Here is a 12,362-nt window from a genome sequence, read left to right as displayed (position 1 = left end):
CCATGGAGTGGAGCCTGTGTTTACACAAAGCTACATATGTGACAAATATGTATGCAGGTACATTGTACATATGCGAATCTAATCGCAGGGGAACTTTGCACGAAATCTCTATTTTTAATTAAATCCAATAAGCACGTTTGCATTCCGTAGAATTTAGATTTTAAGATACTGCACGGTTGTTAAGAATCTGTTCTTTAGTGACTTTTGACCAAATACATTTGAAGCCAAACGACAGTTGAATGGTTTAACAAGTTATGTATGATCATTATTGGGATTCTGACAGACGTACCCGGAATCCTCGCCAGAAACGATGTGATTCCCATCACGTCGAGTGCATTCACAGTGCTTCCCAGGTGTTTTTTCTTTTGTTTTTTTTTTTGGGTTTGTGCAACTTATCAGCGGGTTTAATCACGGCCAGCAACGAGGCTCTTTCTGATGTCGATTTCGGATTTTTCTTCTTTCTGAAGAGTGGAGACAAAAGCCAACGACACGCGTCATTTGCCTTGATTAGTATTCCCAGCCACAGATACAGATACAGATACCGATCGAGATACAAATACAGATACACCCCGCCTATAGATACGGATATGTGTGTGCGAGGCGTTTATGTAATGTTTTCTCGTTAGGCGTTCAAAATGTTTTTATTTAACTTTTTATTTTGGGTGGTTTGGCATCTGGCCTTGCCCCTGACCTTGGATTTTTATAAAAATTGTCGGACGTGGTCGTTGACAAGTTAGCGCCACTGTCTTTTTATTGGATCACCTCATTATCACTTCCTCGTAAGCATTACAACTTTGAAGTGCTCAGCGATAGACGATCGAAAGTTACAATTAAAATTACTTAAAACTGTCATCCACTCTGTTTACTATCTTTGAGAATTCTCCCTAGATAATGATGTTAAGGGAAGTTCCCGAACGAATGAAAATGATAAGATTATACAAAGTCCAAAAACTCCCATTCTATACAAAATGTAACTTATTGCCAAAAACGGAAGTTTCCAACGATTGAGATAGCAATTACTCTTCAACAACTAAAAATGTAGTGAATTAGCTTTACTAAAAAAAAAAACAATTTAAATGCGACTAAAATTATATAATAACATTTTTGTACTTACTTTAAATTTTCCAAATTTGACTTAATTTTTTTCACAAAAAATCAGGGAAACGATTTTTGTCAGAAAACGCAATATTTAAGATGGGTTTTTGGCTATAACTTGACTAAAAATGGTCACAGAGCAAAAAGAAGTACCATTTTATACTCCTTATAACCAATACTAACAACCCCTTTCACTTTTAAACTGATTTTGTAAAATTTATTTTTGACCAAATTTTCGCATTTTCTGTAAGGGGTAACATCATCAAAATTTGCTAAAAATTGAAAAATCCTAGAATTCCCAAACTTAAATGCAAATCGATTTGGATTTTAATAACAAACTCAACGAGGTATAACATTCCATATTTGGTCTATTATTTTCAATGTTATGATCAAAATACCAAATATTTTTTTCACAAAAAACCAGGAAAACGAAATTTGGCAAAAAATTTAATATTTAAGTAGAGTTTTTTGGGTATAACTTGACTAAAAATGGTCACACAACTAAAATAATTACCATTTTGTGCTCCTAATTACCAATACTAATCATCCCCATCACTTTTTGGCGGACTTTGAAAAATTAATTTTTGCCCAAATTTTCGCATTTTTTGTAAGGGGTAACTCATCAAAATTTTTAAAAAATGCCAAAAAAATAAAGTTCCAAAATTTGAATGCAAATCGATTGGAATTTAAATAACAAGCTCAACGAGGTATAACATTCCATATTTGAACCATTTTTTCAAATGTTGTGATCAAAATACTGATTATTCATATAGCAAACAATTTTCTGTGTAACTTGGAAAGTGGTCTCATTTCCGATTTTGTTTACTGAGTTTTCATTAATATGAATCAATTCCAAAGCAATGCGATCAGCCGAAAATATTTGTATGGCCCAATGATATGGACAAAGCAATTCGAAAGGCGCAGTCGAAGAAATCTAAGATTGAGGCAGGACTATACGGTGTTTACCAATCACCAATCTTGACCCATGTGAATGAAAAATGATTCACGAGCCCAAATTCGGGCATTCATTCATTCATCCATAAATGACGGATATTATCTGGTATGGTACGACTGGTAGACTGGTGCTTATCAACGGCATTATGGGGAAACCTCTATCAACGTCGAAAACAACAAACAATTCAAACGAATTGCGACGGAGCTTTATTATTTTACAATGCTCGGCGAAAGATGATCACCTTTTTTTGTTTGAATAACTCAATTCTTAGAGGGCAGCGCAAGCCGACTGTAAAAAGCGAACAGCAATGGCAATAAAAAGAAACGCAATTGTAAATTTGATAAAATAACCAAATGACAGTGTCAACAGTTCGCTGATTGCACAAGGAGTCAGATGCTAAGCGATAAATAATAGCAGACAAAATAGTCAAATTATTTAAGGGTTCTATGTGCTAGCGCATCAAACAATCAAACAATCAGATAGACCTGATCTCGAATTACCACATTAGTCTAGTGAATATAATTATTGTAAAGTGAAAAATGAAATGAATAAATCGTATTTCCTTAGAAAATAAATGTTTTTTTCCTGCATAAAGCAGGCGTCAGAAATGTATTATCATAGCAAATGTCAACAATTATCTGAGCAAACATGTTGTAGCGACGCAAACAAACAATTTAAAATCGACAATTCTCCGTCAATTTTCTCTCCGTCTCAAAATCTTTGTGCTCACTAACTTCCGAAATTATTAATTCTCTGAGGGATTCACAGACATACCTGCCTCATCGGTGCTTTCGTCATCACAGGTGTTCACGAGTCGGGCGTAACCGCAGTATGTGCCACGCCCACACCGCCCCACTTGGCTACCCAGCAGCCGATCCATAATTTCGATTTATATCTTGAGATCGTTCAATCTATATCAATACTAATATAGCACAAAGTTGTCCTTGAAAAGGCAACATAATTTTTTTTTAGAAAACAACACGAAAAATAACCGATTTTGCACAAAAAAAAAAAAACATTCAATTTTCTATCTCAATTTTGATTAATTCCACCAACCGATTCTCAATGTCGACTAAGTTCCGACTAGCAGGGCCACAGTTTCTTATTTGATTGCTCCAGAAACGCGCATTTGCTGAATATCTCTATTTAAACACATGTGTTATGTAGAAAACTCTCCAAAGGAATTAGTTTTTGTCTTCGAAAGAGCAGCAAAAAAAAAAGAAAAGCAAACGGACTTTTGGTAAGAGTTAGGGAAGTTCCACTGTACGATGCCTTAATATTTTCAAATCAGTAGCACTTTTAATGGTTTCAGGTTGTCGAAGTGGACCCAATTAATTAATTTATTTCCCATAGATCAATTTGCAGTGGGCTCCTAATTCCCGCTGAGTTATCAAAGACAACAAATGACGTTGTCTGTTAACTGGAAACCAAAGATGAGGTGTTAATGCCAATATTGACGCGATTGTTTACCAGGCAGCATGAATGCAGAACCACTGACGTCATAACGAGCACATTGGGTCTTAGAAAGCTTTTGAGACACCTACGCAAAAAGACGCAGCTCATTCTGAGCACCCCGGATATACACATGGGGTAGAATTAATAGTAACAGCAATCAAATATTCGAATTCTATTCCAAACGCATTAAATCAATTGTTAATGTATATATTTCTGCAATTCGCAAGTCAGTTTAGCAGTATATATGTATACACTATACGCATTCTGTTGCTATTTTTTCGAACGCAAGTGTACCCGTGTAAGTGGGCGCGTGTAAGCCCTTGAGCCCGAGATCGAAATGGCCAAAATCCACTCAAAAAGGGTAAACAAAGGCAGCGAAAAAGCAAGATAAATCGAAAATGATTAAACGCTCATGCGCTGGGCACTCAAAAAACCGTTATGCGCCGCTGCCTTTTAAAAAATTATATGAATACAAACAAAAAAAAAAAGGGTGAAAAGCCGACTATGGCAATGAAAATAAATAAACAAACAACAAATGCAACTGCAACTGGAAATGTTTGTAAACAATGCCGTGAAAAATAGGCCCCAATAACATCAAACTAAATGTTACTAGGCTAAGTTATTCAATTCACGATTCATTGGGCAAGTCATAACCTATAGAAGATATCGATTATGTTGCTCAATATGCACCAATGACGTGACTCGACCATACAGCTTGGGTGCGATTAATAGCATAGCTGTATTTCAAATTAATGATATAAATTAATTAATATACATTCGAATTACATATGAATAAAGGTTATTAAAGGGTATTAATTTGTTAAACGACACCCCCCACCCCACTTCTGCTGACAATGCTAGTTAGATGACCGCCGCTGTAGCTTAAATGCAATCGATTAAGCTCCGCATAAACAGCTGACTGCGATGAACCGTTAAAGCCTCGTCATCTGGCAATGGCAATGAAAGTGCAACTGCAAGTGTCATTATAATATTGCAACCGAGCAGCCGATTGCAACAAAAAATAAAACCACACAACAAATAACAACAAGCTAACAAATAGACGCTGGCGTGTTTACAGAAAATAAACAAATGGCACCAAGTTGGGAGTCAAGTGAAGTCGGGCCAACTCAAGCAAGAAGTTAAACGCCATTTCGGCGAAGCAGTACACTGCTTGCACGCTGGCCTTAAACTTTGCGTTTCAGGGCCACGTTAGCAAAACCAATTGTTAGCATAATGCAATTAGTGTAAAAAATCAAACAAACTATAAATTAATACTTAGCATTACATTAATTGCTGCGAAATTCCTCTTTACTGCGTTCTAAAAATAGCGTGCAGCAAATTATGGGAAAATGCAATAAAAGATGTCAAAGCGAAACAAACAAACTAAAATAAACTTAAGTAAAACAAAAGGAAAACGGAGAGAGGCCTCTAGGAATTTGTTTAAAAAAAATTAGTAGCGATTCGAATTACATTTTACAGTGGTGGCTGTGAAATTGCCAATTTCTGGCACTTAATCGTTAGCTTAAAATCGTTAAATATTTTTTATAAATAATATGGCAGTTAGAATTTGCAATTAAATAAATGCATTTTTTGCACTCTGTTAACCCCAAACAGTAAATATAAATATGGAAAGTGTACCCAAGGTGGCCATTCAAATATTAAATTAGCGTTAGTAAATAAGGTTACACTAAATAAATGTCAATTAAACAAGCAAATAAATGAGAGTTTAACTTAAGATATAAAACGGTTAACTTAGCATCGGGGATTAACGTAATTCGGGGTGAAGTGCAAAAATATGACGGTCTTTTGGATAAGGTGTCAAAATTTAGCTTACATATGGGCCGGCGGCGCATGCGGGTCTCATTTTTCTCGCCGCCACTGTGGGCACCGCTACTGTTAAACGGCTGCATCTTGCGACTGAGACAACAACAAGTGGTAAGCGGTATTTTACCGATTCGATTGGCAAAGCAAATACGTGAAAAGAAAAAAGAATCAAAAGAAAAGCAAGAATTTAAGTAAAGCAAAACTATAAAGACAAGGATAATAATTTTGTTGTTAAGGCAGCATTACACTGTAGGGTTCGAGCACCCTGATATTTTTAATGAAATCACTTGAAAGATTTTTCGATACTGAATTTGTCAAGCTATTTATAAAAGAACAACAACGAACTGTGTATTACTGCCCTATTAATATATTTGCGCTTTGCAAACCAGGCACTTCGCAGACAGATGGGTGTTCCTAATAGTTGCGTCCACGACTGTGTGCGGTTCGCTAGAGTGAAGCTAATAAAATAACCGGTTCGTGGCAGCCAAACAAAAAAAAAGAAGATATTTCTCATGCACAATTCACTTTTTTATTTGGCAAATGTTGCTTCGGATTCTCTTGGCAAGCGAAATTCTCTTTGTTTTGTTTGGACTGTATGCTTTACCTCTTACTTCCCCTTTTTATTTCAGCAAAGACGCGACGAGCTAAAATGTTCGAAGGCAACTAAAAGCAGCAAACGGAAATTCTTAGCCGCCGACCGGCAAACAATCGCATCAGAAAAAAAAAACAACAAAAGCAGAGAAGACAACTTTCGAGATGTTCCCAAATTCAGAAACTCACTGTGCTATTTCAAAGATGGTTGGTATTGTTTGTATTTCTACACCATCAAACATTTCATTTCGCATATTTGTGAAATTACGTTAATATAATATTATCACACAGCACAAGATTTTGAAACCACTTATAAAAACAACATTTAGATGTTATAAAATACCATGCAATATCAGATATAAAGCTTTAAAGACCTTTATATTTTGGAAAACAAAGTGATGGTTTTTCGAAAACAGGAACGTCGATTTTTATCACATGAAGAGTTTAAGTCGTTAATTCGTGTTTGAGGGACACATGTCAAGAACCGCGAGCAAGCGAGATGGAGCTAATGGAGCACTTATCTGGGAGCCCGACGAGTCCGGTTCAAGAGACCTATATTTTTGTATTTTCTTTATTTTGTTTTTGGTGATAAGATAGTTGCGGGAACAGGATAGTTGTATAATCGGTATATTGATAAGACGACCGACAATATATTGGCCGAATCATTTAATCAATTAATTGCTGACAAAAACGAACCAAAGTTCGAAGGTCAGCAGACGGCATTGCAGAAATGTCCGTGACATTGACCTCGGCACCTGGAAAATGAAATACCACCCAAAAAAAAAGAACATCATATCTATGTCACCATTTGACCCAGTTAATCGAAAATCGTGGAATTAACGAAAAGGAATCAAAGAAATATTATTTCGTTGGGCCGTGTGTGGGAAAGAGAGGTGGCGCAAACAAGGCGAGAGAGAGACGGGGCGAACACGCGTTCAACAAACTTGATTAACGGTTTATCGATTTGCCATCGCACTCGCACAAGCACGTGCTTTGTTTGTCGCTCCTATTGATTTTTACGGCATTGCTTGGATATGAAATAACCGCACATTTCTACTTCTTCCTTTTGTGCACTCCTTCCAATTTCATAACGTTGTTTATTTGCATGTGTGTATCGCATGTACAAATGTCCATTGTTGTGTGTGGTTGAGTCCACGTGTGTTGTTTTTGTTAATGACTGTGATTTTCATATGTAAAACTCTTTGTTATTATTATTCGATGGAAGGAGGAGGAAAACGAAACAGATGAACATGGCGTAAAGTTGATGAAACACCGAGAGGAAATAGAATTCATAGTCGTTGCGTTTTGCACACTCGCAAGATAACCAACTAACGACATTTACTAACAATAAACAAAAACATAACTTTACACGAGAACACAAAAAACACAAAAAAAAAACAGGAAAACAAAAGGCACACACAGTCACACACTCACATCTCTTCCAGACAACTTTTGTCGCGGTAACAGCGCGAACTGAAAGTTTGCTCCTGGCTTCATTGACTCGCAATTTCGAACTGAGTCTGATGAACAAGAACAACAGTGCGCCGTGTGGAAAGCGGCATTTTCCACCCCCTAAAAAGCGGGCCAGCAACAACAGCAACGACAGTAACAAGAACAATTTGAAGGTAACAGAAACTTTTGGGGATGACACGGAACAGATGATGCCGCTATCGGTGTCATCGATAGACGGCGATAACAGGAGTTTTTTAACCGCTCAGCAATATATTTCAAGTATATCATACACTTGTGTATTTCATTTAGAAAGTATTCAACAAGATCAGATATATTTATTTTGTTGATAAAATCACGAACCAACTCCATTGATTCATTTCCGCACATCACTATTGCCCAATTTCGTTTGTCGGCATCCTTCCAGGCACTGGAAGTTCGTTCTTATACTTTTCGTTCGCATTCTAGTTCGCGGGTTCTCTGAAAGGCTAGATCGCGCCATTCGCTTCAATTCTTCGTGTAACGGTGCTAGGTGCGGATGCCAGTGTTATTTTTAATTGTTAATTTAATTGTTAACTATTTATAAAAATAGAATTTGTACAACAGAAGACGAACAGCAGAACACCGGTAATATCTCGATTCGATTTTAACTGTATTAGTTGAAACATTTATAGTAACGGTAATTTGTCAAGTGACGAAATTAACTAATTAAGCGCAGCATGAGAGGCTTTTAAATCATTAAATTTTAAACAAATATTTAATTTTCATCAGCTTCATCACATTTAATTTTGCTCTTTTGCTTCATTTGCCTTTCTACTGCGCCATCTTGAATTCGCAGGTGCATATTGTCATCTCGCTCTGAAGCCCGGCTTGTATGGAGTCGGTTAATAATTGGAATATATTTGTATTGCAGCAAATTTGCTTTAAAACTATTAAAGTTAAAAAAACTATACAATAGTTAACATAAAATAAGTAATAAAGCTTAGTATGCGCACTTCTTAGTGAAACGACAATAGATAGCAGTTGAAAAGTGATTGTGAAGGTCAAATAGATCGAGGTCAGGGCCCTCTTCTAACTGTTAATTGTGCAATACTTGTATTTCAAAGGGAAAACATGACAAAAAAAAAATGAAATGAATAAAATTTAAGTTTCTCGATTCCAGAGTCGCCATGGACATGCAAGTGCAGCGCCCCATTACGTCAGGCAGCCGGCAGGCCCCGGATCCGTATGATCAGTATCTGGAGAGCCGTGGACTCTACCGTAAGCACACGGCCCGGGACGCCTCCAGTTTGTTCCGTGTGATCGCCGAGCAGATGTACGACACCCAGATGCTGCACTACGAGATTCGGCTAGAGTGCGTCCGCTTCATGACCCTAAAACGACGCATCTTTGAGAAGGTAGGCCTCTAACAATCACACATTTTGTAAAAAAAAAAGAAATAATTTTATTTATATCCCAGGAAATTCCTGGCGATTTCGATAGCTACATGCAGGACATGTCCAAGCCCAAGACATATGGAACCATGACAGAACTACGCGCTATGTCCTGCCTATATCGGTAATTAATCCTTAGTTACTATTTTCTATTAAATTCTACAAATATATATGATTTCTGTACGACTTCCAGCCGCAATGTTATCCTGTATGAGCCCTACAACATGGGCACCAGCGTCGTTTTTAATCGTCGCTATGCGGAAAACTTCCGTGTCTTCTTCAACAATGAGAATCACTTTGATTCGGTTTATGACGTTGAATATATAGAAAGAGCCGCCATTTGTCAATGTACGTAGCCTATTAATATATCCAATTTTGCTTTTTGTATATGTACGTTGCTTTCAGCAATCGCCTTTAAGTTGCTGTACCAGAAGCTTTTCAAATTGCCTGACGTATCCTTTGCTGTGGAGATTATGTTGCATCCACACACCTTCAATTGGGATCGCTTCAATGTGGAGTTCGATGACAAGGGCTATATGGTTCGCATTCATTGCACCGATGGACGAGTTTTTAAGCTTGATCTGCCAGGGGACACAAACTGCATACTGGAAAACTATAAGCTGTGCAATTTCCATAGCACCAATGGAAATCAGAGCATTAATGCTCGAAAGGGAGGCCGGCTGGAGATTAAAAACCAGGAGGAGCGAAAGGCATCCGGCAGCAGTGGCCACGAACCAAACGATCTGTTGCCCATGTGTCCAAACCGATTGGAGTCCTGTGTCCGCCAGCTGCTAGATGATGGTCAGTAGAGGTGGTTTCAAACATCAAATGCTTACATAATACTCTCTTTTTAGGTATCTCTCCGTTTCCCTACAAAGTGGCCAAGTCCATGGACCCCTATATGTATCGTAATATAGAATTTGATTGCTGGAACGATATGCGCAAGGAGGCCAAGCTTTATAATGTCTACATAAATGACTATAACTTTAAGGTAAACTGTGCAGAACATTGGATTATCGTTAGCACACATACACACGCACACCAACACACGTTTCATGTCAACCACCCATCCAAATTAACACCCTTTCATTTTCATCTATACACTGGATACACCTTATACTTTACTATACATGTATGTCTTGCCTTATCCTTCCTCGTCTCGTCGCCGTGTTATTTGTTTTCCAGGTGGGCGCCAAGTGCAAGGTGGAATTGCCGAACGAAACGGAGATGTACACGTGCCACGTTCAAAATATCTCCAAAGATAAGAATTACTGCCACGTCTTTGTTGAGAGGATTGGCAAAGAGATAGTGGTACCTCTTCTTTTTATCTGATTTTCTAGACCCTTGCAGAGAAATGCAAAAATTTCGATTAGAAACGATTATCATATTTAACAATTAGTTAAATTTGTTAAAGTTTAGTTAAAAGTATATTAATTGTGGCCCAATGAACTGGTATATAAGTCTATAAAATAATTGATCTGCAAGGGCTAAAAATGTTCGGTATCCGAAGCTAATTGTAACTATTTCGCTTTAATAGAGAGCTTACTAATATACAAACATATCTGTTGGCTTAGGTCCCGTATGAATCGCTCCATCCCCTGCCGCCAGATGAGTACCGCCCATGGTCGTTGCCATTCCGCTATCATCGCCAGATGCCTCGCTTGCCGTTGCCCAAGTATGCCGGTAAGGCCAACAAGTCTTCCAAATGGAAGAAGAACAAGCTGTTCGAAATGGACCAGTATTTTGAGCACAGCAAGTGTGATTTGATGCCCTACATGCCCGTGGACAATTGCTATCAGGGTGTGCACATTCAGGACGATGAGCAGCGGGATCATAATGATCCTGAACAAAATGACCAGAACCCGACTACGGAGCAGCGGGATCGTGAAGAACCGCAGGCACAGAAGCAACACCAGCGCACGAAGGCATCAAGGGTTCAGCCGCAGAACTCGAGTTCCAGCCAAAACCAGGAGGTTTCGGGTTCGGCTGCCCCGCCACCCACTCAGTATATGAATTACGTGCCAATGATACCGAGTCGTCCTGGGCATTTACCGCCACCTTGGCCTGCATCTCCGATGGCTATTGCCGAGGAGTTTCCGTTCCCCATTTCAGGAACCCCGCATCCACCGCCAACCGAAGGTTGTGTATACATGCCATTCGGTGGTTATGGTCCACCACCACCGGGAGCTGTTGCTTTATCGGGACCGCATCCATTTATGCCGCTTCCTTCTCCACCGCTAAATGTTACCGGAATTGGCGAGCCACGTCGTTCTCTACACCCAAACGGTGAAGATTTGCCCGTGGATATGGTGACTTTGAGATACTTCTACAACATGGGCGTGGATTTGCATTGGCGCATGTCGCACCACACGCCGCCTGATGAACTAGGAATGTTTGGATACCATCAGCAGAACAACACTGATCAACAGGCAGGACGGACTGTAGTCATTGGCGCCACAGAGGACAATTTGACTGCCGTGGAGTCAACACCACCACCTTCGCCAGAGGTGGCAAATGCCACAGAGCAGTCACCGCTTGAGAAAAGTGCCTACGCCAAGCGCAATTTGAATTCGGTTAAGGTGCGCGGCAAACGTCCGGAGCAGCTGCAAGATATTAAGGATTCGCTGGGGCCAGCGGCATTTTTGCCCACTCCAACGCCATCGCCAAGCTCGAATGGCAGTCAGTTTAGTTTCTATACTACTCCATCGCCGCATCATCACCTGATAACACCGCCGAGGTTGCTCCAACCGCCGCCACCGCCACCGATATTCTACCACAAGGCGGGACCACCACAGCTAGGGGGAGCAGCTCAAGGACAGGTAGGAGTGATACATGCACTAACAAATTCAAAATATTCTATAGGCAATCGACACTCGACCATTTTTAGACTCCCTACGCCTGGGGCATGCCAGCTCCGGTGGTGTCCCCCTATGAGGTGATCAACAACTATAACATGGACCCGTCGGCTCAGCCACAACAACAGCAGCCAGCCACCTTGCAACCAGCTCCCTTATCTGTCCAATCTCAGCCGGCAGCTGTCTATGCTGCAACGCGTCATCACTAAACAAAGAAAGAAAAAAAAAAGGGAGCGGGGGCAAAAAACAGATCACTTGAAAGAGAGAGGCCATACAGATCGAAGGCATTACATTCCATTGCAATTAACGGCTTTTAAAATTTAATCTCACTTTTAAATTTGTAGTTAACTTTTTATAGGCCATAAGCGTTGGCGCTCTATCATAAACCATTCAGCTTCTGTACAACAATCGATTGCATAACCTAACGCAAATGTCAACCCAACTTCATTTTAAAAATGTAATTTAACGTAATTTTATGCGAATTTTTTTAAAGTTAGCCGTCACGAAATCAAAGAACCACCTATTTATATGATTTATTTAAAACCCTTCTAACCAAAAATATCTACATACTATCTACTATATATATACATATATATATATATATATATTTATGTGCTCGCTGTTCGGCTAGAGACTCACCTATGTAAAGTGTACCATCAAAAATTAACCATAAATAAAACAAGATTCAACTGCAGCGCAAGAGAC

At 39.1% G+C, this 12,362-nt stretch overlaps 2 protein-coding genes across 11 annotated transcripts in view; one reads left to right on the top strand and one right to left on the bottom strand.

The window, feature by feature from the left end:
• Positions 1-8,022, bottom strand: part of CG33181 (uncharacterized protein) — a 27,682-nt gene extending 19,660 nt beyond the window's left edge. For 2 of the 6 annotated variants that reach the window (NM_001272406.1, NM_001298093.1), the window contains exons 1-2: positions 5,934-6,025; positions 5,340-5,422 (exon numbers count right to left, since the gene is read on the bottom strand). Coding sequence is in view for 1 of the 6 variants with exons in the window: in NM_001298093.1 (NP_001285022.1) it covers positions 5,340-5,415 (76 nt within the window). In the remaining 5 variants the exon portion in view is untranslated. Of the gene's footprint in view, positions 1-5,339; positions 5,423-5,933; positions 6,026-7,354; positions 7,556-7,732 lie in introns of those variants that run through there. The other 4 variants (NM_001103438.2, NM_001103440.2, NM_001272405.1 and 1 more) reach the window with 3 other exon arrangements.
• otu (ovarian tumor) lies at positions 7,835-12,362 on the top strand. Of its 5 annotated transcripts, none has more exons than NM_078534.4 (9): positions 7,835-7,996; positions 8,532-8,766; positions 8,829-8,926; positions 8,996-9,150; positions 9,208-9,603; positions 9,657-9,793; positions 9,988-10,113; positions 10,377-11,621; positions 11,690-12,362. In NM_078534.4, exons 2-9 carry the CDS (start codon positions 8,539-8,541, stop codon positions 11,864-11,866), a joined length of 2,562 nt encoding a protein of 853 aa, NP_511089.2. In that variant the 5' UTR covers positions 7,835-7,996; positions 8,532-8,538; the 3' UTR covers positions 11,867-12,362. The 5 variants fall into 5 exon arrangements, with proteins under 5 accessions (NP_511089.2, NP_996379.1, NP_001259332.1 ...); NM_206656.2 differs by having other exon boundaries at positions 8,518-8,766; NM_001272403.1 differs by lacking the exon at positions 9,988-10,113 and having other exon boundaries at positions 7,835-7,901.

Source organism: Drosophila melanogaster, chromosome X (genome assembly GCF_000001215.4).
Source record: "Drosophila melanogaster chromosome X".
NCBI lineage: Eukaryota > Metazoa > Arthropoda > Insecta > Diptera > Drosophilidae > Drosophila > Drosophila melanogaster.
Note: the sequence above shows the minus strand (reverse complement) of the source record. Positions and strands in the feature narration are given on the sequence as shown.